Source organism: Natator depressus, chromosome 4 (assembly GCF_965152275.1).
Source record: "Natator depressus isolate rNatDep1 chromosome 4, rNatDep2.hap1, whole genome shotgun sequence".
Taxonomy (NCBI): domain Eukaryota; kingdom Metazoa; phylum Chordata; order Testudines; family Cheloniidae; genus Natator; species Natator depressus.
The window spans coordinates 57,802,847-57,826,629 of NC_134237.1; the positions used below are offsets into that span (position 1 = coordinate 57,802,847).

The 23,783-nt window shown below is 37.6% G+C and overlaps 1 protein-coding gene across 1 annotated transcript in view; it reads right to left on the bottom strand.

The window, feature by feature from the left end:
* Positions 1-23,783, bottom strand: part of LRBA (LPS responsive beige-like anchor protein) — a 558,416-nt gene that overhangs the window by 463,118 nt on the left and 71,515 nt on the right. The window contains exons 6-17 of the mRNA XM_074950978.1: positions 21,501-21,622; positions 21,220-21,346; positions 18,331-18,450; positions 17,073-17,219; positions 15,305-15,502; positions 14,164-14,297; positions 11,206-11,314; positions 10,926-11,078; positions 7,298-7,466; positions 4,870-4,949; positions 3,187-3,249; positions 895-992 (exon numbers count right to left, since the gene is read on the bottom strand). Coding sequence (XP_074807079.1) covers positions 895-992; positions 3,187-3,249; positions 4,870-4,949; positions 7,298-7,466; positions 10,926-11,078; positions 11,206-11,314; positions 14,164-14,297; positions 15,305-15,502; positions 17,073-17,219; positions 18,331-18,450; positions 21,220-21,346; positions 21,501-21,622 — 1,520 coding nt within the window. The remainder of the gene's footprint in view (positions 1-894; positions 993-3,186; positions 3,250-4,869; positions 4,950-7,297; positions 7,467-10,925; positions 11,079-11,205; positions 11,315-14,163; positions 14,298-15,304; positions 15,503-17,072; positions 17,220-18,330; positions 18,451-21,219; positions 21,347-21,500; positions 21,623-23,783) is intronic.

Consider the following 23,783-nt stretch of genomic DNA (forward strand, 5'->3'; position numbering starts at 1 on the left):
TGAGAAGAGGGTGGAAACAATTATGAACATGACTGCATGATTCTTGACATAGGGGAACTGGGGGAAAAAAGTAAAACCCAGGATTAATCAGTAGTTGCAACAAAATGTATGAATTGAGACTACACCTTTATATAACAAGTGGATTACTGCTGCAAGTACCCTCCTCGAAACAGTTCTTATATTTGGTTGTATGCTCACACTTTCCCCTGATATCGACACAGGATTCATTTTAAATTAGAAAGTTCAGTTATCAGGCCACCCAGTGAGAGCAACAAAATAAAATCAAAACTGTAATTTAATGCCACTTTCCTAACAACAATTCTTCCACTGGGCTTTACTAGAAATAGCTTCTTTCCTCAACTACTACTATCCACTCACCATAGCATGAAACAGCATTTCTCAACATATTGAGCATGGCCTCTACAGGTAAACAGAAGTTGCCAACAATAGGTTACACACCATAGGGTAGGGGGGAGGAGGGAAAATAAACAACTTTTCAGTAGTGAAAAAGCTAACAAGGATCAGAAGAAATCTGTCAGCTAGTTTAGCTGGAACTGGCCCATTACTAAATTCTCAGTGAATTGACGTGGAAAGGGAGGTTTCAGGCTAGATGTTAATGGATGATGATTAACATACAAGTATAGACTAACACAATAAACTGACTACTACTTGTCTGAGCACGACTGACAGCTTGGAGGCATTAACAATTCATCAATAATAAAACCAGTGTCAACTCTGGCCAAGAGAACACCTGGACACAAAAATCATGCAAAAGAAGGCGTTTACAGCTGCAGTACCTGGACTGAAATGACTCAAGGTTGCGTGGGAATTCTAGTGAATAGCAATGTCATCAAAATATCCTTCTCTTTTGCCTACACATGAATTTTAACTTACCGTAATCCATTCCTCTGATCAAAAGCAGGAATCATAGAACTGGGATGCTCTGACATCAGAGCAACAAGCAACTGCAAGACATCCATTAGATTGTCATCCTGTTAAAAAATAAATCACAGAATTTGAATTTAAAAATTAAGTAGCTAAATTGCTAGATTAGAACATTACTCTAAATTTTAAAAGTCATTGCAAATAATTCAGTATGATCCAGGCCTTGTTTTTGGGCCAAGGAAGTTCTCTAGGTAGCAGCTGTAAACTGTAGAGCAGGGTCAGGGAGTCAAACCAGAATCCACATAACTAGGGCCAGGCTCAAAGGAGCCAGGAGAGAGTACTAAGGAACAGGAAGGGTACAGGGAAATGAAAGGGTCAAGAAAATTGAGAATGGATTAGGTAATAGAATTAGTTGATTTGTGCGTAGTGGTGGTAAAGTTGCATCATTTTGTATGTAGTGGGAAGTTTGTGCATGTGTGACAGGGAATGGACTATGCAGCAATTCGTCCCATGCACATTTATGTACGTACACACACACGTACACACACACGTACACACACACACACTTCGCCCATTCAGTGAATTAAAACAGAACAAAACAAAGAAACAAAGCAAATTTTCCAAGGGGTGGAGGTTCATGAGATTTTTTTTTTTTTTTTTTTTTATTAAAGAAGTGGCCTACACTATGAAAAACTTTGAGAACTCATAGGCAATACTAAGAGTGGATAATTTAGGCTTATCACCTGTCTAGCAAAGTTTTTTTTAGCAGTTTGTCTGAGGCACATATATTTAACCACAGCTTATGAATTTGTTCTGAGTAAATTGCTTTTATTTAAAGGTGACCTACAAAGAAATAAAATGCAACTTTTGTGCCCATTTCTTATTCTTCATGATGTATAAAAAGCTACCTTCACATCTTTTTCAACAAAAATGTCCTGCTCATTTTATACATTAGACACTCGGGTCTTGTATATCCTGGAAGACTATGCCCTTCTAAGGTATAGCAACATTATGACCTCACAGATGTCATGGCTGATTAGCCTGATGAAGAGGGTAGGGCTATTTTCCCATGGCGTGTTGAGAATATTTTGTTTTCTTTGTTTTGATTAACACCTATGTACCTAAACCACTTAAGAGAAAAGATTGCTTCATTAAGCATTCAACAATCCTGGCTCTCAGTTTACACCACACTGGCTCATCTGGTTAAAAAAGAGGAAGAGTGGAAGGCTAACTTCTCCTTTCCATTTATAAAATTTGAATGAAGGCTCCGTGATTTGTTTCATTCTCAGGGTTTGTTTACATGGAGACTTCATGCATAGTAAGCCAGGACAGCAGACTAACTTGCCATGCAGTAATTGGCCATGTGGACTCTACCACCATGCACAGAAGTTCCATAACATGCTTTGACTACAGAACTTTTAGTGATTGGTAGTAGAGTCCACACGGTCAGCTACTGCATAGCAAACTAGCACGGTGTAGATTCACATCCCGGCTTGCCATACATTAAATCTCCAGGTAGATAAATCCTTAGCTGCTACCTAGATTGTCATTTCTGCATAAAGGAAAAGGATTGGATTGCTTATTTCATGCTGCAGCCAAGCACACTCAGTCCAGTACCAGAGTAGAGACTAGAGGATAACTATAGGTGTAAACACAAAAGAAAAATAAATCTGTACTGCTTGAAGTGAAATTCAATTAATTCCTTATTTTACCCATTTCAAGCACCCTTAAAGAGATTAGTTCAGTTAGATTTATGGTCCCATTTTCCTTGTCTTTGATGTTACATCTGGCATAAAGTGCCTTTTCCTGGTGCTAAAATATGAAGATGCAGATATATCAATGGTAACCAACATTTTTTCCCAATTAAGTTTACAAGCTTCTCTTAGACTTCATTAACATTCTTATTTTTAATTCAGATTTTAAATGTATTGTTTTATTTAAGAAGCAGAATAAAAGCAGTGAAAAATAAAACCAAAAATACTTCGTACGTAGCATAAAATAAGGATTATTTTAAATCACTCTTGCCATCTGTTTTTCTGATTGATAGATCAGTTTGTTGAACAGCATAGGAAACTACTTTGACTTACTACCTTAATGAACTTCAATCTACTATTAAACATAGTGTTTAAATCACTACAGGATATTGGTAATTCAACACACTGCACTCTAGGTTTGGACTATATTTGTTATTTCTTACTGCAGAGCCACCTTGTGGCAAGAGAGGATATTTTTATTAGAAAGAATTGTGAAGAAATTTTGCTTGACTTACCAGGAATAGCAAAAAACAATACAAAAAGTTACCTCATGAATTGTGAGCAGATAATTGAGGATAGCCTGCAGTTCATCTTCTTTCACTCCATAATCCTCAAAAAATAAAATGTAAGTTGTATCTAGCATCTTTCTTTCACGGCATAACAAAATCATTATTAAAGAGCTCTACACAAGAAAGTATCATATAAAGCAGAACAGCTACATCTTTATCTAAGGTGCCATGACAGCTTCTAAGGTAACAGGTTCTCTGGCCTAAAGGATTCACAACTGAAGGATCTAAGCTACAAAAGTTGCCACCAAAAGTGGAAAGTAACATACAAAAATAGGGTAAGAGGCGACAACAGATGTATATGAAACAATTAGTGATACAGAGAAGGAGAACAGAGTTTCTTATTATTCTCCCTCATAATAGGAGAGCAAACGGACATCAAATTTAAAGTAGTAAATACTTCTTTGTACAATGCAAAATTAACCTGCAGAACTCACTTCCCACAAGATATTGAGGCAAAGAGCTTAGTAAGATCCAAAAACAATATTAGACATTTATTATAGGCATCTCTACTAGATCTGCCTGAGGCCTTGTTTTGTTTGTTCTAGTTTTTTAAGTTTCAGCAAAAATTGTTCACTTGTTTCCAGGAAAAATAAGTTGTTTTGACCATGCTAAAACAGAAGTCTTACAACCATTTAATTTCGACACACTTGTGCCTTAATGTTTTGGACCAGAGTCTAGACATTTGGCAGGGGGTTACCCTGGCATCAGTACTTTTTTTTTGACCGTGCAAAAATCCACCCAAATTTGGCCTACTTATAAACTACTGGCAGAAAAAAAGCAGTTTACAAATGCTCAGTAAACGCTCTTTAGAATTTGGTGGCTGAACCACCCAGAGGTTTCATCTGCTACTAGCATGCTCCAGCCAAGGGGCTGAGCAGGAATTTTGCTGCAATTGGTCCTCCCCACTCCAAAGGACCAGAATTGAGAGCAAGGAGTCTGTCTCCTTGGCTCTCAGTACTTCTCCTCTGGTACCTAAGGAGCATGGAGGAGAAAGAAGAAGTATGATTAAAATGTAGAGAGGTGACCAGCATGGTGGAAAGAAAAGAGAAACAAACAGAGAACCTCTGGCTCGGGGAGAGCATAGCACAGGGACACAAGCAGAAGGATTTATAACCACTAGAGAATGTACCCCTCCAGAACTTAGAACTGAATCTCAACAGTCCTCTGTTATCTGGCAAATAGTTGAGAAGCCGACAGACAAACTGTGTTTGTTATCCTCTAGTGGCTTGTCTGCATAAAGGATAACAACCTACTACAGCTAGTTATTCTGTCCACGCTAATGCTTCTTCTGAAGCATCTGGTTCTGTCACTATTAGATTTAGGAGATTGAATCTCATCAAATAGAGAGTTCTTACGTTTCCCTTGGTGGAAGGCACTTCATAAATTAACTGCATACCAAACAGCTCTACTTTTGACAAGAAACAGTTTAAACAAACATTTATCAATTCATGCTACTTACATTAGCAGGCCAAATGGGAGGATCATCCACAGTGTTGTTTCAAGTACCTTATTTGCTTGCAAAAATCACCAAAATTCCAACATACTTTAAAGACTGCTCAAGTGATATACTGCAGTAGCACACACCAGAGATGGAGTCAGTGTTACACATTTCATGGGAAAGGAAGTACGGACAATAAAACCTCCATTTATAGTCGCCTTACCTTCATCACTAGCTGTTTAATGAACATCAGTAAGAATGCTCGCAGAGATAAAATCTCCTTCTGATTAGGGCGTGGTCCATCTTTAAAAACATACAAAAAGATGGATATATTATACTATCTACTGAATGTGAAATACTGATGGTTATCTTGTTACTAAAGCATAAAAGTTTTGAAAAAATGTCAGACATTTGATATTTTTATATACCAAAGCACGATTTCAAATGCATTGATTTTCTTTGCTTCTCACAGGAAACATATTACTACATGTTGTTTTAACATTTAATAGTGTAGTGAACTGACCACTAATTAAGGCTACAAGATAAGGCTATGTCAAAGTTTTATAAAACCTTATATTAAAAATTCTTTTAATGATTTTTCATTTAAATTAAAACTTTTGCAGTGTCTAAATCAAGCACTGAAATATCATGGATGGGGGCAAAAGAATGAGTTTAAGTTGATACGATAACTTTAAATTAGTATTTCCCGACTTTGATATTTAGTATTTTTGTGTATGTTTGTTTTTTAAATAGAATTTCTACTTCAGCTCTTAAATATTTTCAGGGGATGATTACACTATAGTATTAATCAATATAAAATGGTTTCTTCTGCTTGGGCCGCTACTAGCATATTATAGATAAATACACAATGTTGTGAGGTATCCCTACACCTCTTGTATACAAACATTATCTTGCAAGTTAGAGAAACCCAATTTAGAGACCAAAGACTCTCAGAGAAGACTCTCTCCTTTCCCTCCCCAAATAATCTGTCACTGAAATATTTTAAAGATCCAAATATCATAGCTCTTTTGCTCCTCCCCAGGATGTTCATTGTATTAGCTATGACCAGGGAGGGGTAAATACAACCCCAATTTTAACAAAAGAATATACAAATTCAAACAGCTCTATGAGGCCTTGTGTTGCACCAGTTTAACTACAGATGTGGTTTTAAACCAGTTTAGTTAAACTGGTGCAAGTTTGCATAGATGCACTTTGGTTGGGTTTAAGAGTGCTTTGTTTCAGTTTAAAGCCCAAATCAAAAATAAGCCATTCAACTGAAATAAGAGTATTCCACACAAACTTGCACCAGTTTCACTAAATCGGTAAAGAAACATACCTTTAGGTAAACCAGTTCAATTTTATGGGTAGACAAGTTCTTACCAACAAAAAATCTTCATTCCTTCCAGGGTTCAACACACTACCAAGCAAATCTAATTTCCCTTTCACAAAGTTTGTTAGTGAATTTCCCTGATTTGAGAAGGTGGTGGTGGTGGTGGTGGTGGTGGTAGTGAGAGGAACAGGATTAAGCAGCCCCTGAAGGAGGACTGGCATGAGAGAACTTCCTGGGTACACCTATATGGCCTTCAGCTACCAGATCTCTCCGATCCTCATTCCCACCGTAGGCTGATAACAAGGTAGCCAAGAAACTACGAGGAGCACAACTACCAGCTGGAGGCAACATCATACGGAGTACAGTACAACCCTTACTCCAAGAAAGGGTGATAGGAACTCCCAGAGCCCCTTCTTCCAATTGGGAACAAAAGGCTGGAGAAAAGCGTGGGGCTCCCCTTGCCCATCAGGAGTTGAAAGGGGAGCTCTAGAAATCCTTCCTCCCTTCTCAAAAGCTTCAGGATGGCTTGCAAAGGCAGGAGTTGCCACATTCATCTCCATGTGGTAGTCTCAACTCAATGGGTTGGACTCCATGGAGATTAATACAGCCCAAAACACCTCTGAGAGGAGTTAATTTCATAATTCATCTCAATGGGAAGTTCTCTTCCCTCTCCCAATCTCAGTGATGCGTTTTCATTCTGGCAGCCACACTTTTCAGTAGTGGGTGCCAGTATTAAGCATCAAGTCTCTATGTTCTGAGCTCCTTTGGTCTCAGTGTTGCATGTCAGTGGCATGCCTATTTTCAGCACCTCATCCTATCTCAGCACTGTGCATCTGTAGCATGCTCATTCTCATTTCCCATCAATCACCGAGATCTATGTCTATCACATGGGCTCATCATGCCTGTTCTCAGCTCCCCCATTCTCATCACTGTGTCTTATTAGGTTCTTGAAGCTTCAAGAGACCCAGTACCTGAATGAGCTCTATAAATAGGTTATGTCTTTGAGTATGTGAAATGTGGATAAGAAGCCTAGCTCTGCACTTTTAACATCGTCCCCAGTATGGTATATTCTAATAATGCACATAGATCCTGGGGGTTGGGGGAACATATTTATTCTCTTCAGGGTCTGGGGAGGTGGGGTCAAAAAAGACAGCACCCTATGGACAAAGCTGCTTGTTAGAACTGGTGTGCTGAATCCTTCCACCAAATGAAACACTGCCTGGGATCCCATCCATTCTGCACACCACACAAAACAGTGCACTTCAAGTGAAGTGGTTCAGAATACTCATGTGTTGATGAAGGGTGAAGAATGTATACCTACCTACACCTTTTGGAGTAATACCACTGCGATCTTGAGGGTTCACGGCCCAGTAGTAATATTTTAAGGAATGCATTACCAGAAGAACTGTCCCAACTCGCCGAACTGCATTGTATATGTTAACAGTGCCAATGAACTCAGTAGACAGGTAAGTGTACAGAATCAACTGAACCTACAACATCCAGTTAAGAACAAATTGAAAATGTCAGCTACGATTTCACATACACAACAGGGAGGTAAGTCAAAATGGTAGTAAATTAGGCAACTCCATTCTTAATTTTATCCAATTTTAAAAAATTCTAATGTAAAAAAGAACAGAGTAAATGAAGATAATCACTAGGGTAGCCTCGCCAAATATTTACTAAACTTTTTTGATTTTACCACAAGCCTCATGATATTTGGTAAAAAGAAAAGGAGTACTTGTGGCACCTTAGAGACTAACAAATTTATTTGAGCATAAGCTTTCGTGAGCTACAGCTCACTTCTTCAGATTCATTCAATGTCAAATGTTACAAGATACACATAAATGTTATCTTTTAGGTATATGGGGACATGGTAGTTTAGGGGCTTGGGAACCATGTTTGGAGATGGGATGTGTGAGTGGGGAGCATAGGATAGGGGTCTAGCATTCATGTGCATGGGGCTACAGATTAATCCTAGGGGAAGTGCGATGAAGTGAGCTGTAGCTCACGAAGCTTATGCTCAAATAAATTTGTTAGTCTCTAAGGTGCCACAAGTACTCCTTTTCTTTTTGCGAATACAGACTAACACGGCTGCTACTCTGAAACATGATATTTGGTGTAATTCTAAACGTCCAAGCTTCTGGAGTCATGTGAATGTGAGAGAATCTCATTTTAAAACACCACATTTTGGCCTTTGCTTGTTGTGAAAATTAGTCTGAATGTGTGAATCCCCCATTTTTTTTTCCATCTCATCATTTCTGGGGGGCTTTTTTTTAAAAAAATGCTTGGGACTGGCAATATTGATAGCTACATCTAACTGCCAGAATAAAAATTCTATGTCACTGTCCTTCTCTGGAGCACAATGAAAGGGCAATAAAAGAGATTCCTGGTGCTACTGTTCCCTAAGGGAAAAGTTCCTTTTTTGTGAAGTATCTATGTTATATAGTGCTATAGACATTAGTGCGTGTCTAAATCATACAAGGGACAATGACATTTTTAATGTTTTATTGCAGTGACATTTTAACAATTCCCGTTTCAGATAGAGCACCCAAAACATAACATGGTCTAATTTTTTGATTTTTAGAAGAGTCTTTAAAAATGGGTAAGGGTCCAAGCAGCTCACTTTCCAAAACACAGCCTCTGACACATTGTACAGAGTCAAAACTCACCCCCTTAGTGAAGTTTATCTCTATTTACAAAAAAACAGTAACAAATTCCAGCCCAAGATTTTTCCTATAGTTTCCTATAGTGGTTGTTCCTATATTTTCTTCCTAAGGGAAGATCAGTCCACACCAATCTCGGACACTCTTACTGTGCACTAAAAATGCCTGTATCTGCTTTAGCTTGATAGCTTAGTACGCTTTAAAGTGTACTAAGCTAAGGTGCTCAAGTGCACTTGCAGTGTGCAGTAAGTGTCCACACAGGGAGTTAGTCCATGTGCTGTAAACTCACACCCTATCTTGTACTAACTTCCTTGTAGACAAGCCCTTACTCTGTCTATATAGCCACTCCAACTCCCTTATATCCAGGATAGGGTTAATGAACACCATGTGTTCCAACAGAAGTTATCAGGAATCAATCAGCAGCTCTGCAAGTTCCAACATGATCAAAACAAGGTGAAGCAACAGCAGAAACCTGTCACCCTCTTGGAAAGTGTTTACTTGTTCTCCTGTTTATGTTTGGCTAGAAAAAACTCACATACAGGGTGAACACTGAAAATGACAATACACAAAGAGCTGTCAAATGCATAAATCAAACTAAACAGGAAGAAAAACATTCTCTCTACTAGCTTTTCAGTTATAGTTATCTTAAGTGTTATTAGAGTTTCTAGAAGTGGGATTTTCAAGTGGAAAGTATGCCCTTAATATGAAACAGTTTGTAAAGTTCATATAAACAGTTCATTATAAAGTTACGATCTTATAGATTTGTATTGCTTATTTCCCCTTCTGCAAACATAAAAGATGCTGCCAATGCTTTTATAAAGGCTTAATTTAACTGTATCCATATAACATCATTCATTTATGATGCTTCAAAACTTATTTGTATCTAATTTTGGCTCAGCTTATGGAATTCACCACAGAATGTCAACGTTTATAGCCTTCTGATGATGGAGCTTTTTAGTGAATTTCATGCTCTTGAAATATGTCAGTTTAAAAGCCATGAAAAAAAATTTCCCTATGTAGCTACAAAACAGGTGCAGCACTGCCTGCAGCATCTTTAAACAACCCTATATTTCCATACTTCTCCTTGAGTGCTAAATTACTTGTCTTTTGTTCTATTAAGAGTTAAAAATAATCTTTGCCAGTGTTCTGGCTTCAATTCTGGCACACTGTTATACCTGTATGGATTGGAAATTAGTATAGGACCACAGGCAAATATTTTTATGCCTTAATATACTTTATGTACATAGTAATTCTATAGTATCACTGAGATGATATATGTTTGGTTTACAGTATAGTTAAATCTGGAATCATTTGGCACCAATCCACTAAACTCCATATTCACACCCTAGCAGAAGTGTAAGTGGAACTGAAGTTGGACTATACTATTTTAAAGGACTGCTTTGTCGTAGAATGCAAATAGTCTCATGCTACTGATCCAGATCTTCAATTAGAACGTTAACTATTCAGGCAGGGACTGCGTCAGCCTATGTACATACAGCATTTAGAACAATGGGATCCTGATTGACACCTTTCTCTTCAGGGTGTCTGGGCTTATTCTCTAAGGGCAGGTCTTCACTACCTGCCAGATCAGCAGGTAGCGATTGATCTATCGGGGATCGATTTATCAAATCTCGTCTAGACGCGATCAATAGATCCCCGAACGCGCTCCCCGTCGACTCCAGCTCACGAGAGGCGGAAGGGGAGTCAACGGGGGAGCCGCAGCGATCAACTCGCTGCCATCCTCACAGCCAGGTAACTCAACCTAAGATATGCTGACTTCAGCTACGCTATTCATGTAGCTGAAGTTGCGAAAATTAGGTCGTCCCCACCCCCCCAAGATAGAGAGACAAGCTTGGCTATTCAGGAGGGCCTTGGATCGAGAGGAGGCAGTTGGGGTGGTTCAGGCACCTCATAAGGATGACCCCAGGACACTTCCGTTAGAACTTTACCGGGCACATCCCAATGGGCAGAGGGCCCAAGGCTGACCCAGGATACACTGGAGGAATTATAGCTTTGGACAGGCCTGGGAATGCTGAGGAATCCCACAGGAGGAGCTGGAACCTGTAGCAGAGGAAAAGGAGGTCTGGTCCTCCCTACTTTCCATGTTGCCACCTCAATGCTCACCAGGAAAAGCAGCATAAAAGAAAAAGAAGGAGGGATCCTGATTGGGCTTTTGGATGCCACTTCATTAAGAACAAACAGTATCATCATCATCATCATCGCCACCACCATCTAGTGTTTTCTAACCTGAACTGATATGTGATTAACAAAACCAAAATATTTTACCTTCGCTGGTGTATGAATCCATATTGCAGGGTTAAGGAGAATGTGATCACACAGCTGTTTAAGCAACGGAATCCCATTGTGCAAATTACTCAGATATTTAGCAAAGGCAAGACATAGTTCTAGCACAACTCTGGTAACATGGACTTTGGAAGACTGTTTAAAAAAAAAAGGTTTCTTCAGACTCGTTTACAGAACTGTTTTTAAACTTTGACAATACAGAAAAATATTAGCAAAAAAATTCTGATAAGCTAACCATAGATCAGTAGTGATTTTGTTTTACCTTTTCAAGAGTATGTCCTATCACAAGGAAGCCCTTACAGGAAAGCATCTGCTCTTGCATAGCAATGGAGTTCTTCAGCAACTCCATGATGAAAGCCAGCAAAGTAGAACTGAAAAATACAGTGTATTGAAATCATTCAGTTTCTTAAAGAAATATCAGCTGTTTCAGAGAGTCATAGAAATGAGGTATTCAATTCCCTCACAGGAATATGTTCCCAGCTAAGCTCTTTCATCTTCCAGTATATAAGTACATTTAACACAACACTTAAATGGCTAAATTAAGATTAAGATTAGAATTTGAAAACATTTAAGACTGCAAAGTTACAAAAAGAACAGGAGTCCTTGTGGCACCTTAGAGACTAACAAATTTATTTGAGCATAAGCTTTCATGGGCTACAGCCCACTTCATCAGATGCACAGAATGGAACCGATGAAGTGGGCTGTAGCCCACGAAAGCTGATGCTGAAATAAATTTGTTAGTCTCTAAGGTGCTACAACTACTCCTGTTCTTTTTGCGGATACAGACTAACATGGCTGCTTTTCCAAAGTGATCAGTCTCCTAGTTGCTACTGGATTTTCTCTACCTCAAAACTTTGAAGTTTGTGATACTTTTCCAATGGCAAAACATTCCTGAAACAACTTATCACCAATTACTTCCAATTTTGAACCAGTTCTATCATACAATAGACCTATGTTCCATTTCAACTGCCATTCTGTTGCTTTCAGCCAGGCTAAATGATGTTGGCAGCACTTCTATTTAAAGCAGGACTAACTGCTTTGAACAATCCCACTTTAGTCAGTGCCACTCCTTAACTGCTATGAAGTCTCATCAATTTCTGTGGCTGGAAGATCAGAGGTTGCAAAACAGAGCTGAAGGAAAAACTCGACTATACGCAAGTTCTTTGTAGGTTTGAAGGTAACAGAGGGGTGGAGGAAGAAATAGACAAGAAGATTTTAGAACAGCAAAAGTTTCTGCATTAAATGCAGAAATATTAATGCAAGATTAAGATTGTCCAGTTAAGGACTCAAAAGTCATGAACTGAGAAGCAAACATATTTGTCTTTTCTTTTTACTGTTCCACTGTGAAGATGAGCTCCCCCCACATCCACCAAAAAAAGGTTTTTTTGGTTTGTTTTTTACCCACCCCATCACAGAGATGCTCATTTCTCTTGTAAGACCATGATAAAAAACATTATGATGTTAGGTTGCAAACTGATATGCATTCTCCCCTTTTCACTGCTCCCACTAACTCACAACCTAGGAATCAGCACATGCATTTAAGGAGGTGAAAAAGTTACACTTCATTTATCATTAATTAGTATATGAGCACATAATTAAAAATGATCCTAAGGTCTAAATGCAAGAAGGTCATATATTCAAACTTAGCTTTTGTATTTCCTGATTTTAGAGAACTTAACTGTGTACCCTTAATATTCCATTAACAGGTTTTTGTACATAATTTTAGCATTATTCTTCTGCCTCTTTAAAAGAAAAAAATTCCATAGTTCTTTAACAAAATGCACATAAAGGTCAATTAGTGCTTTGGTGTCAGTAAAATACACACAGTTAGACTTAAGCCCCTAGCTGGCTCAGGACTGGCTATTGCCTGTTAGTTCTGTGACTTACATACGTATTTTTGTACATGGACATTAATTGGTATAAACCTTTATCATTGTACACTACACTGGTAATGGAGTACTATAAATTGCACATTTATAAGTGTATAACTTATTTCTACTGAATTTCTTTTAGACGTGATTTTATAGGTCTTAACACAAGAGCCAAGCAGGAGAAAAAAAAATCAGTTTAGCAGTTGTGAAGTTACTAACTTTTGAAGTTGATAAAAGAATTTTATTAGTTCATATTTAAATTAGGAATTCAGGAGATTTTTAAAAATGCCTAAAGGATTTAGGAGCAGAAATCAATGGGATTAAATCCCACCCCAAATATGGATTTTTCTTCAAATACATGTCTATATCTTCATCAGTTTTCTACTGCTCATGCCCCAGAATATAATTTACAAATAGTAATAACTTTACTAAATGAAAAGCATTTTAATCCAAGCAAAGGTACTAGCCCTCAGTAAAGGCTACGTGTATGCCTACTGCTAAGGAAGGCTATTGCTTCAGTTTCTCCTACACTCACACCATAAAAATAAAGTAGCCAAAAAGGTAAAATGTGTTTTGGAATGTTTTGAGTTTGTAAAACAAGTGGTTCTAAAGGAAACTTCTTTGCAACCTTAACTACAGAGTCCCTTACAATTTTTACATTCAGCCCTTGTTCTTGACAACTCATACCAAGCTTGAGTTAGCCTGGACACATAACACATCTTTCACTCATCATGCACTATAGCTCAGGATCATCAACTTATCCTCCATGGAGATTCAAGAAGCTCGCCCCGCCCCTTTGACAGGAAAGAGCTCATGTAGATTTTTCATACTTCTAGTGCCCCATAAATGCATTATATAACTATAACATGATGTGCATATTTGTGCAAGTTTGCATAGAAAACATGGTGCCAATAATCTTGACCTCAACTCACAGTCCTGTTCACATGAGGCGTAACAACTTTTGGCCTTGAGAACAGAAATAAAGCATCCAAATAATAGTGCTGCAATTCCATTAGTTGGAGTTAATTCTTTGCCTAATAGCTAAGCACAGACAGACATGGTTTCCAGTTTAACCTTCAGTTATTTTATTAACTATTTACTAGAAGCTGTGCATTTCTATCACTTAAGGCAGATGTAATCTTCAATGTATTATGTTTATGTAGAGAAGCCTTACATAAGAAGTCTTCCCTTTACTGCTGCTCTATCTTACTGGGGGGAAAAAAGAACTGTAAACCACGAGAATTCTTTACAACATAAGGTAGCTAGCTCTGCGGCCATTTAAATTAAGCAAAAACCCATTTCACTTAAATTAAAATGTAAGATGAAATGAGGTAGCCATACGTACTCACCAAACAGTTGTGTCAACTTGGTCCAATGAATATTGCCTATGGTCTAACTGTGCAAACAGAGGGAAAAGTACCTGCACTCCTCCAATTGAATGCATAGCACTTTGGATAGAATGTGTTAGGACTGCTTTCACATCCTGCCAAAGAAGAATTAAAAGATTAAAACCTTTTCTAAAACCACTTTAAAACAGTTATCATTTGACTTAAATACTTAAGAGTATCTTTAATATAAAATCAAACTGTTACCACACAAAGAAACTATTACAAGTAATGGCTGCTACTGTTGAGGAGACAACCACTAAAAAGATGTCCCAGTCCCAGCCTGACCCAAAGCCTGGGATTCCGGTCTACTGTGCTGGTCCTCAAAGATGACTTTAGATGGGCACATAGGTCGTGGCCAGCATCTAAAGCAAAACATGGTCTCTGGTAACAGAGCAGCTCCATAGCTTGCTGGCCCTTCCTGGAGTGCCCCGTGCTCTCCTGAAGTGGAGGAGAGCAAGGTGTTAGAGGTCCTGAGATGGAAGAAGCAAGAGTTACAATAGAATGTCCTCAAGAAAAAACACTGGGGGGCTGTGGAATTTTGGGGGGGGGGGAGAGAAAGGAAGAAGGCTGTTTTTAAAGTTATTTTCTAAACTTCTGCTGTGTTTCTTTAAAAAATTCTGATGTAACCTTCCTGAAGAAGAATTTAATTGGGACTCTAAGAATGGAAAAGTGAGCAAATTCACTTAGGGAAGGGAAGGATGACATGCTTGTACATTGATGAGAGGTACAATGCACAGGTGTGATGTGGAGAAGGGTTGCTCTATGCAATGAGAAGAAGCAAAATTGGTTAGGAGAAGTTGGAAATCCCTCCCTCTTGGGACCAGAAGTGATAAGAAAGGGGAGCCTGATGTAAGTCAGTAGTAGTGGGGAGAAGTCAGGAGGCTTGATGATAAAGGAAGGAGAGTTACTTTAAAGAGCTGAGAACAATTCTCCACACCTCCAACTAAAAGGTTGAGGAAGGAGAGGAGTGCAGTTCTCCTAGCTTCTATTGATTAGTCTATTATCTGGGGCCCTCTCACCTGGCACTAAAAATCCTGGTTACAGACTTCACAAGTACAAGCCATTTTTCTCCTCAGAAAGTCTACTAAAAGTGCCAAAGTACCTGAAGCATGAGAGCATGTGGTGAATGAACAAAGATAGAAGGGTTATCCTTGGGGGATGATTCTAGACAGAGCTGAGCATCAGTAGCCCTTGGATTGTATGTGAAAGCAATAGCACTGGACAATTTGCCGTCATACAGTAACAGTTTGTGATGCTCAGCAAGGAAGAGATCACTTTCTGTCTTGAATTTAAACGTTCCCTAGAATGATGGAAGAAAGAAAAAAAATTAAGGTGACTAACACAGAAAATACAACAGGAAACAAAACAATTACAACAGCATTACTCCTCTATTCCAGCAATGCATCAGAACAGCCCCACTACAACACCAGGACAGGACAATTTTTGCAGAGTTAGCATTATATAGCATTGTTGTGCCCTAAAGCAGGGACATTGTGGAAGCTAAGAAAAACATAAATATAGTGTCTGTTACTCAGTGTTCACTTAGAAGCTCTTTGGGCAGAGGTAAGGACAAAAAAATGTTGCATTTCTACAGCATGCAGGGGCCACAATCCCCAACTTAGGCCTATCAGGGTTACCACAATACAAACAGCAAGTAAGTAAATAGCATAACAGAATTAAACCTCAGTGCTCTTCACTTTTAATATGTTAAATTAGGTATCAAGATACTTTTCTGGCATGAAGAAAGTAAATTTGGTCGCAAGCCTCAATGAAGAAAATGATCTAGCCACCGTTAATAGTTAGGTTTCAGAGTAGCAGCCGTGTTAGTCTGTATTCGCAAAAAGAAAAGGAGTACTAGTGGCACCTTAGAGACTAACCAATTTATCTGAGCATAAGCTTTAGCTCACGAAAGCTTATGCTCAAATAAATTGGTTAGTCTCTAAGGTGCCACTAGTACTCCTTTTCTTTTAGTTAATAGCTAGTGCTTTATCCACTTAGACAGCAGGTCCCTCCCCATCACCCAAAAATCCAAAGAAGACTCCTGAGAAGTCAACGAGAGAGTAAAGACAGCAAACAGAGTTTATTATTTGCATGAGCCTTGTTTTAATACCAAATTAAATATGTGCCAAGTCGGGAAGGGGAGAGGGGTTGTGTTTTGTTTAATACATGTACAATCTATTTCATGTCATGGAGTGGGATTGGAGTTTTATAGAACAGAAGAGATGGAAAACAAAACACCAGCAAACAATTCTACTGCTGTGCTGCAACTCCCACTCTGACAGTGAATTTATATAAAGAATGGTTTTTAATTACATTATCAAATGCTCTCTTCTCATGCAGATGGGCTTGTAGCATTTTTATGAATCAGTTACGCAAGGCAGATTATGCATCATGGCAAAAATAGAAAACATTAAAAAAATAGAAGAATGGAAAAAGTCACAGGGTCACATGATTGAGCAAAATATTTTTTGTAATAAAATTATGCAAAGCTGTTTAAAATCATTTAAAAACCCAAGTGACTATAGAAAGTTATATTTATAAAAGTTCATGCTCCGTAGCAGCTGGATGGGGTTATAAAGCCCACCCCCAAAAAACCTCAACTGTCACACTTTTCTCAAGCAAATCATGTTCATGACAAACATATAGCATTATCTATATGTTCACTTGTTTCCTCATTACACTTTTATAAAATTGAATAGATTAATTTAAATTTTGTGATATTAGATAGTTTATTTCTATAGGCCTATGTAAATAAAAAATAGGCTGGTAAGAACATTGTATACATCATCGTCATTGACATCCTAAAATACTATAGAAATTGACTTATTAGAATTAATCTTTTGGGTACTATTCACTCAACTCCAAAATACCTTGTATCCCAGGCCAAGCTGATAAATGGCAAAAATCTGAGCAGCATTGAGAGCGTCACTGAAAAGGTAAACAGCTGTCATCTGCCCACAAAACACTCGATTAGCATCTGCTGTTTCTGAAGAACCCAGGAAACATTTATCAAACGTCTGAAAAGGACAACACAGGATATAGTTGTACACAATAAAAGACAAGAAAGGATTCAATGTGAAGCACACAAGTATTAATCATGTGGACTATGTATTTGTTATTCTTAAGAAAAGCAATAATTTATTTTACACCCAAAGCAGCCTTTCAATATTATAACTGATCAAGGTGAAAAAAATATTTTTGGACAGGCAAAAAGCAAAATCTTCCTCTCCCAACTCAAATCAATCTTCATAGTCAAGGCAAGTAAATTGGGTGTCCAAGCTGGTAAAACTTTCATGCTAATTTTGAAAGATTGCATTAATAAATAAAATGAATGTTTTCAAAACCTGCAGTTTAAAAAAAAAAGGGGGGGGGTTAAGCAAAATAACAATTATTTTTAATTTTATTTAGCTGCCAGCAATGTCTAAAATTTGTAAAATAGATAATATACAATATTAATTAAAAATAAACTAGATGTTCTCTGCAATTTTTACTCTACTCAAATACTAATAGGACATATCTTGCAAATATATACAGGACGAGAGAGTTAAGAAGCTAAGTTCTAGAAGTGTCAAACATACATCATCAGAAAATCAGATCTTTCTGGAGTATAAGGGTAACATTAATTGTATTGGTATCTCAATACCATGTTGGAGATCAGTATTATTCAACTCTCTTCCACATATTAGGAGAGTAGAAAGTGAAACTGCAGGAGAGTAAAATAAGTTTTTAAAGAGAGATGATAGTGTTCACCTATAGGGCCCAATCCTGCACACAGTTAAGCATACACATAACTTTACTCCAGAGACTAGTCAATGGACTGTTCGTTTAAGTAATATAATGAATGTGCTTAGGTGTTTGCAGAACTGGGCCCATAACTTTTACTGGCCATCTAACACACTGACTACATTTGCATTCTCTTAGTTGATCTATTGGTAAAATGCCATGTAGGCCACCAGGTACAGAAGTTTATTGGTTTTTTTAATTATTTATTCAAAGTTCTGTTGGAAAACCTACTTTTTCCCTCTCAAGCCAGGTTATCAAAACCTAAAAATATAATCAAGTGCAAAAAACAATTTCAGCCATTCCAAGTATGAAATTAAGTAACAAAATTAAATAAAAGCTACTTACATCACTGGTATTGACAAACCACGTTATCTCTCCATATGATGCTAGTTCCCCATTCACATAGCACCGAAGTTCACTGTTCTTCCAGCGGTTATAGATATGCACTATAGTAACCATATACCACTGAATAAGAAGAGAATAATTATTGATACTTTAAGCCTGTGTAAGTATGTTTTAAAAGTTACTCAAAGTAGCTGTATCCCAGAAGATCAAAACTATTGATATGAGTTACGAAAAGGCAGAAAACTTTTTGTAGATGACTTAGGGATTTCTTTAAATTAATGTGGAAGAAATGCAAAGTTCACTGCTGGCCTAGCCTAATTCACTGTACCCAAAGAGTGTGCCCAGTCACCCTGTGTACTGACAAATAGGTGTATAATCTTAAAAGAGATATATGGTCACAGTACACAACTTTTCCCTGACAACACTAAGGGCACTATTTATGCCAAAATAACTGACAAAAGAAATACTGTATCTTGCTTTGTTAATGTATTTACATTTTCTTGGGCTTAGGGCAATGAATTTCTTGCAATCATTCCGAAAGAGCAGCAAGGATGACACCAAAGCTTAAAGATTCTCCGAGGACTGTGTCAAATGGTAAACCTGAATCCATATGTACAGCAAGGGATTACTGATAAGAATTACCAAAATGTGTTTGGAGACCTGCTCTCCCGCAGATGTTTACATTTTTTTTTCCTTCAGAAACACCAGACAAATGCTCCATTTGAGAAAGCAAACATATTTTCAAGTCTACTAAATATGCCAGGAAGCCTTGAACAATGCCATTTAAATCAAGTCATGCCATGTTGCTAAATATGATTATTCAGTAATGTGGAATAACTCATCTTAGTTGACAGGTTTCAGAGTAACAGCCGTGTTAGTCTGTATTCGTAAAAAGAAAAAAGAAAAGGAGTACTTGTGGCACCTTAGAGACTAACCAGTTTATTTGAGCATGAGCTTTCGTGAGCTACAGCTCACTTCATCGGATGCATAGCATATTGTGGAAACTGCAGAACACCACACTTTCTGGATACACTGGATAATTACGAAGTATGATTCATTTAGTGTATTCTCTTACACATGAGTTTGTGTTCTTGAAACTGCTTGAGAAAAATGTTAAGCCTCTGACTAGATCAGGACAATAAGGTGTGTGTTTCATAACCATGTTAGCCAACACACGTTAATACATATATTTTTAAACAAACAACACTATCTGTCTATAGCCAGTGCTAAGTGGTGTTTAAAAACATACTAGTTGGTTGTGATCACACTAGGTAGAATAGTTATAAACAGCAGAGAGTCCTGTGGCACCTTATAGACTAACAGATGTACTGGAGCATAAGCTTTCATGGGTGAATACCCACTTCATCAGATGCATCTGACAAAGTGGGTATTCACCCAAGAAAGCTTATGCTCCAATACGACTGTTAGTCTATAAGGTGCCACAGGACTCTTTGCTGCTTTTACAGATCCAGACTAACTAGGCTACCCCTCTGATACTAGTTATAAACAATTATTCTTGGGGTCATCCCAGGTAATGAGTGAGGAAGAATAACCTGTGCTTTTTGTCAAAGTTGGTGTACTGACTGCTTTGAGTCCTGTCTGTCCTCATCTACACACTCTTCCCTCCTGGGAAGTCTCCAGTAGATTCTTCAACACTCCATCAGCCCAGGAATTATCAGAGAAGAGGTAACATGTATAATAATGATAATACCTAGCTCTAATATAGCACTTCTTCTGTCAATAGCTTTCAAAGCACTTTACAAAAGAGGTAAGCATCATCATCTCCATTTCACAGATGAAGAAACTGAGACATAGAGGGGAAGTGACTTGCCCAAGATCACCCAGCCAGCAAATGGCATAGTCAAGAACAGAACCCAGGTCTCCTGTGCCCCAGTTCCCTGCTCTATCCACTAGTCCACACCCAAACTGAGAATTGAGAGAAACTTTGGCTCATAGCACAGGACAGTGAGAGTAAATCACTCACTTAGGATAAAGACTTCACACAGAATTCATCAGGGAAAAGGAAACAGGAAAACTGTAAGTGGGAGAAAGCTGGAATAGGAGCAAGAAGAGAGAATATAGACAAGAATAGATCTTAGAACTTTCAGGTTGTCTATATGTGCTGAGAGTTTTTAGGGATAGGTCATACAGAAACATAAATTTCCCATAATAAATACATTTTAGTACACCTATAAGTTATTATTTTGCTAATTTTTAAAGGGTTAAAAACAGTAACATTGTGGTGTATATTACTTAGTTTAATCATACCAGGAGTCAGCCCTAACAAATTTGAAGTCTTCTATTTATTCACTGACCAGGATGTGAATTCCATAAAAGGAACAGTGAAAGTTCTCCTACACTTTTCAAGCAATTTCCCAGATCCTGATATCTATTCAATCTTTACCATTTCTGCTGCACAAATACCAACTGATGTGGACACTTGTCCAGCAAGAAACAAAGACCATCAACTAATTTCACATAATTAAACCAACAGCCAGTAGATCTAACTTTCAGTCCACTATTCACCTACGTGTGACTTACTCTTTATTAAATTGTATTTTTTTCTTTTACACTTGGGAATGTATTAAATCACAATCTTAAAAAATGGCAGGTTACTATGTACATTTGTTTAAGTTTTACTTATGAAAATAAAAGTTGGTATTATTTACTTCTCTAAATAATGCCAACTGATACTATTGGTAATATTTTTGCAGACAATATTTTTCTGGGTCAATATGAAGTTAGTGATTAGCAAACAAAACAGAACGCTCCCCTGAGCTTACTAGGACACTGATCTAAATAAAAAATTAGTACAACTAATGGCTAATTACACACATGTACTGTGGTAATTTATGGTACTTATTTGAATTATTTACTTGCTTAACCCACCTTCTGTGGCTTGAAATCAAATTTCACACAGTGCTGGAATCCTTTTCCTTTTGACTTTATTGATGTCACAATCAAACAGCCTCCAACAAAGTGAGCAGAATAACCAAGTCCTTTGTTTGTTCGAAAACTACAAAAAAGTTTTTTTAAAGAAATGAAACTAAATTTGCATGTAAACAAAAAAGTTATTAGGTTATTGGTTTTTTCAATGTAAGCAGAGACCATTGAAAAATGAATATAAATGGGAAAAAAACATTAGAAATGTAAGTTTTCGTTATACATACCAATATAAGTAAGGCTTATCCTTATCCACATTGATATTATTTACAGGATCCATTCTTAACCAAGTGTGAAAAGTAAATCCATTCTGGTAGGGCCACTTGGCTATAGGAGGTAAGGCAATAGCCTAAAGGAAGTAACATAGATATTTAATATAGAAAGATTTAACAAAATCATTTATGAATTAAGGCAGGATATGGTGCAAGTTACAGACTTCTTATGTCTTACTGCAATAATAAAATGGTCCAAGGTTTGTTTGTTTGTTTTTTGTTTTGTTTTGTTTTTTAAAGAATCTTTAGATTATAAAGATTTCATGACAAAAATATTTATATCTCAATAAAAATAACTCATAATGAAACGAAACTTTTTTGGAGAAATATTTGGTCCAAAATTGCCTTAAGCTGATCTTGTTCTATTGTGTACTAACAGCAAAGTGAAATTTACAGACTCGTGATCTCTACAATGCTGGCACACCAGACTGTATCCCAAAGAGGAGGAAAATAACTGATTGTGGAAAGAAGTTAGGCATAAAAATCAAAGTCTCTAGATTTTGCCTGAAACAGTCTTATCTGCAGAAAATTCATGCCTAACTTGGCCCTACAGAAAAATATAGACATGAGAATGTGAGACTTATAACCTGCTTTCAAAAGAAGACATTATGCAATCCTTCCAGCCAAAATTTTCCCATAAAAACACAGTGCCTACATTAACTAGAAAGTCTGTAAGTTGCTAACTATATGCGCAACAATTTTTATAGTATTTGCTTCTTGTTTTGAACAGTTTTTGACCATTACCATTCACCTTTCACCATTTTGTTTCACAGGCTTGCAATGTAAATTTCAACTCAGATTTCCATAACCCTCTGATCAAAGATGCTGTCCAGATGATCAATACCACTGAACAAAAACATCACAGAACATAAATGTTGCCAGACTCCTCATTATGCTCCCCAACTCTGTGTAGCTATCCCGGCCCAAACACAATGCTATCAACCCTTCTGTAAAGCTGTAATTCACTAAAGTCTATATGTCTGAGACTGACAACTTTTTTGGGCTGATATCATTACAATTGGTTTAACTCACAGAGCTTTTTAGGATAGCTTGTGCTAATTATCTAAAATATTAAGATTCCTATAATAAGTTTCTCATTGTCTTGAGGCACTTAGATATGATATACAGTATAAGAATTTAATAAAACAATGTACAAGTAGCCAAAATAATGTTAATACTCCCATTATAGTTATCATATGGTGAAGGTTTCAGAAATATTTCTATTTTTATCTTTATTTTTCAGTTCCTTAAATTTTCATTTACATAAATTTATTTTGGGCTTAAGTATGTTATGTTTCATTTCAAGAAAGAAGGTGGTTAGTGTGTGATCTTGAGTGGGGAGAATATATATGGAAAGAGAGATTGTAAGATGATCCAATAACTATCTTTTGAGTTATGTGTGAGGTTGTGAAAACATGTGTGTTACTCTTTTAACAACTAAAAGATTTGTTTTTGATGAATTTGATCCTTAGTGAGGACAACTGCATGACATTTTTGAACATGTTTGGTTTAAAAATAAAAAATGTTTCAAGTGTACAAATTCTTTACCATCCATGAATGCCGCAGAATTTATACTGAATTCAAGTATTTACTGTGCCATAGTTAGGACCCTACCAAATTCACAGTCCATTTTGGTCAATTTCACAGTCAGAGGATTTTAAAAATCGTAAATTTCATAATTTCAGCAATTTAAATCTGAAATTTCACAGTGTTATAATTGTAGGGGCCTGACCAAAAAGGAGTTATGGGGGGGGGGGGGTTTGTGGTACTGCTATGCTTACTTATGCGCTGCTGCTGGCAGCGGCACTGCCTCCAGAGCTGGGCAGCTGGAGAGCGGCAGCTGCTGGCCGGATCCCAGCTCTGAAGGCAGAACTGCCACCAGCAGCAGCTCAGAAGTAAGGATGGCATGGTATGGTATTGTCACCCTTACTTCTGTGCTGCTGCCTGCAGACCTGGGCCCTCCTTCAGGAGCCACCACTCTCTGGCCACCAACCTCTGAAGGCAGCGCAGCGGTAAGGGTGGCAACCCTCCTAAGATAACCTTGCGGCCCCCCTGCAACTCCCTTTTGGGTCAGAACCCCCAATTTGAGAAACTCTGGTCTCCCCCCAAGAAATCTGGATAGTATAGGGTAAAAACACCAGATTTCAAAAGACCAGATTTCATGGTCCATGATGCATTTTTCACAGCCGTGAATTTGGTAGGGCCCTAGCCACAGTGTTAGCTTTATCCTGGTGTTTC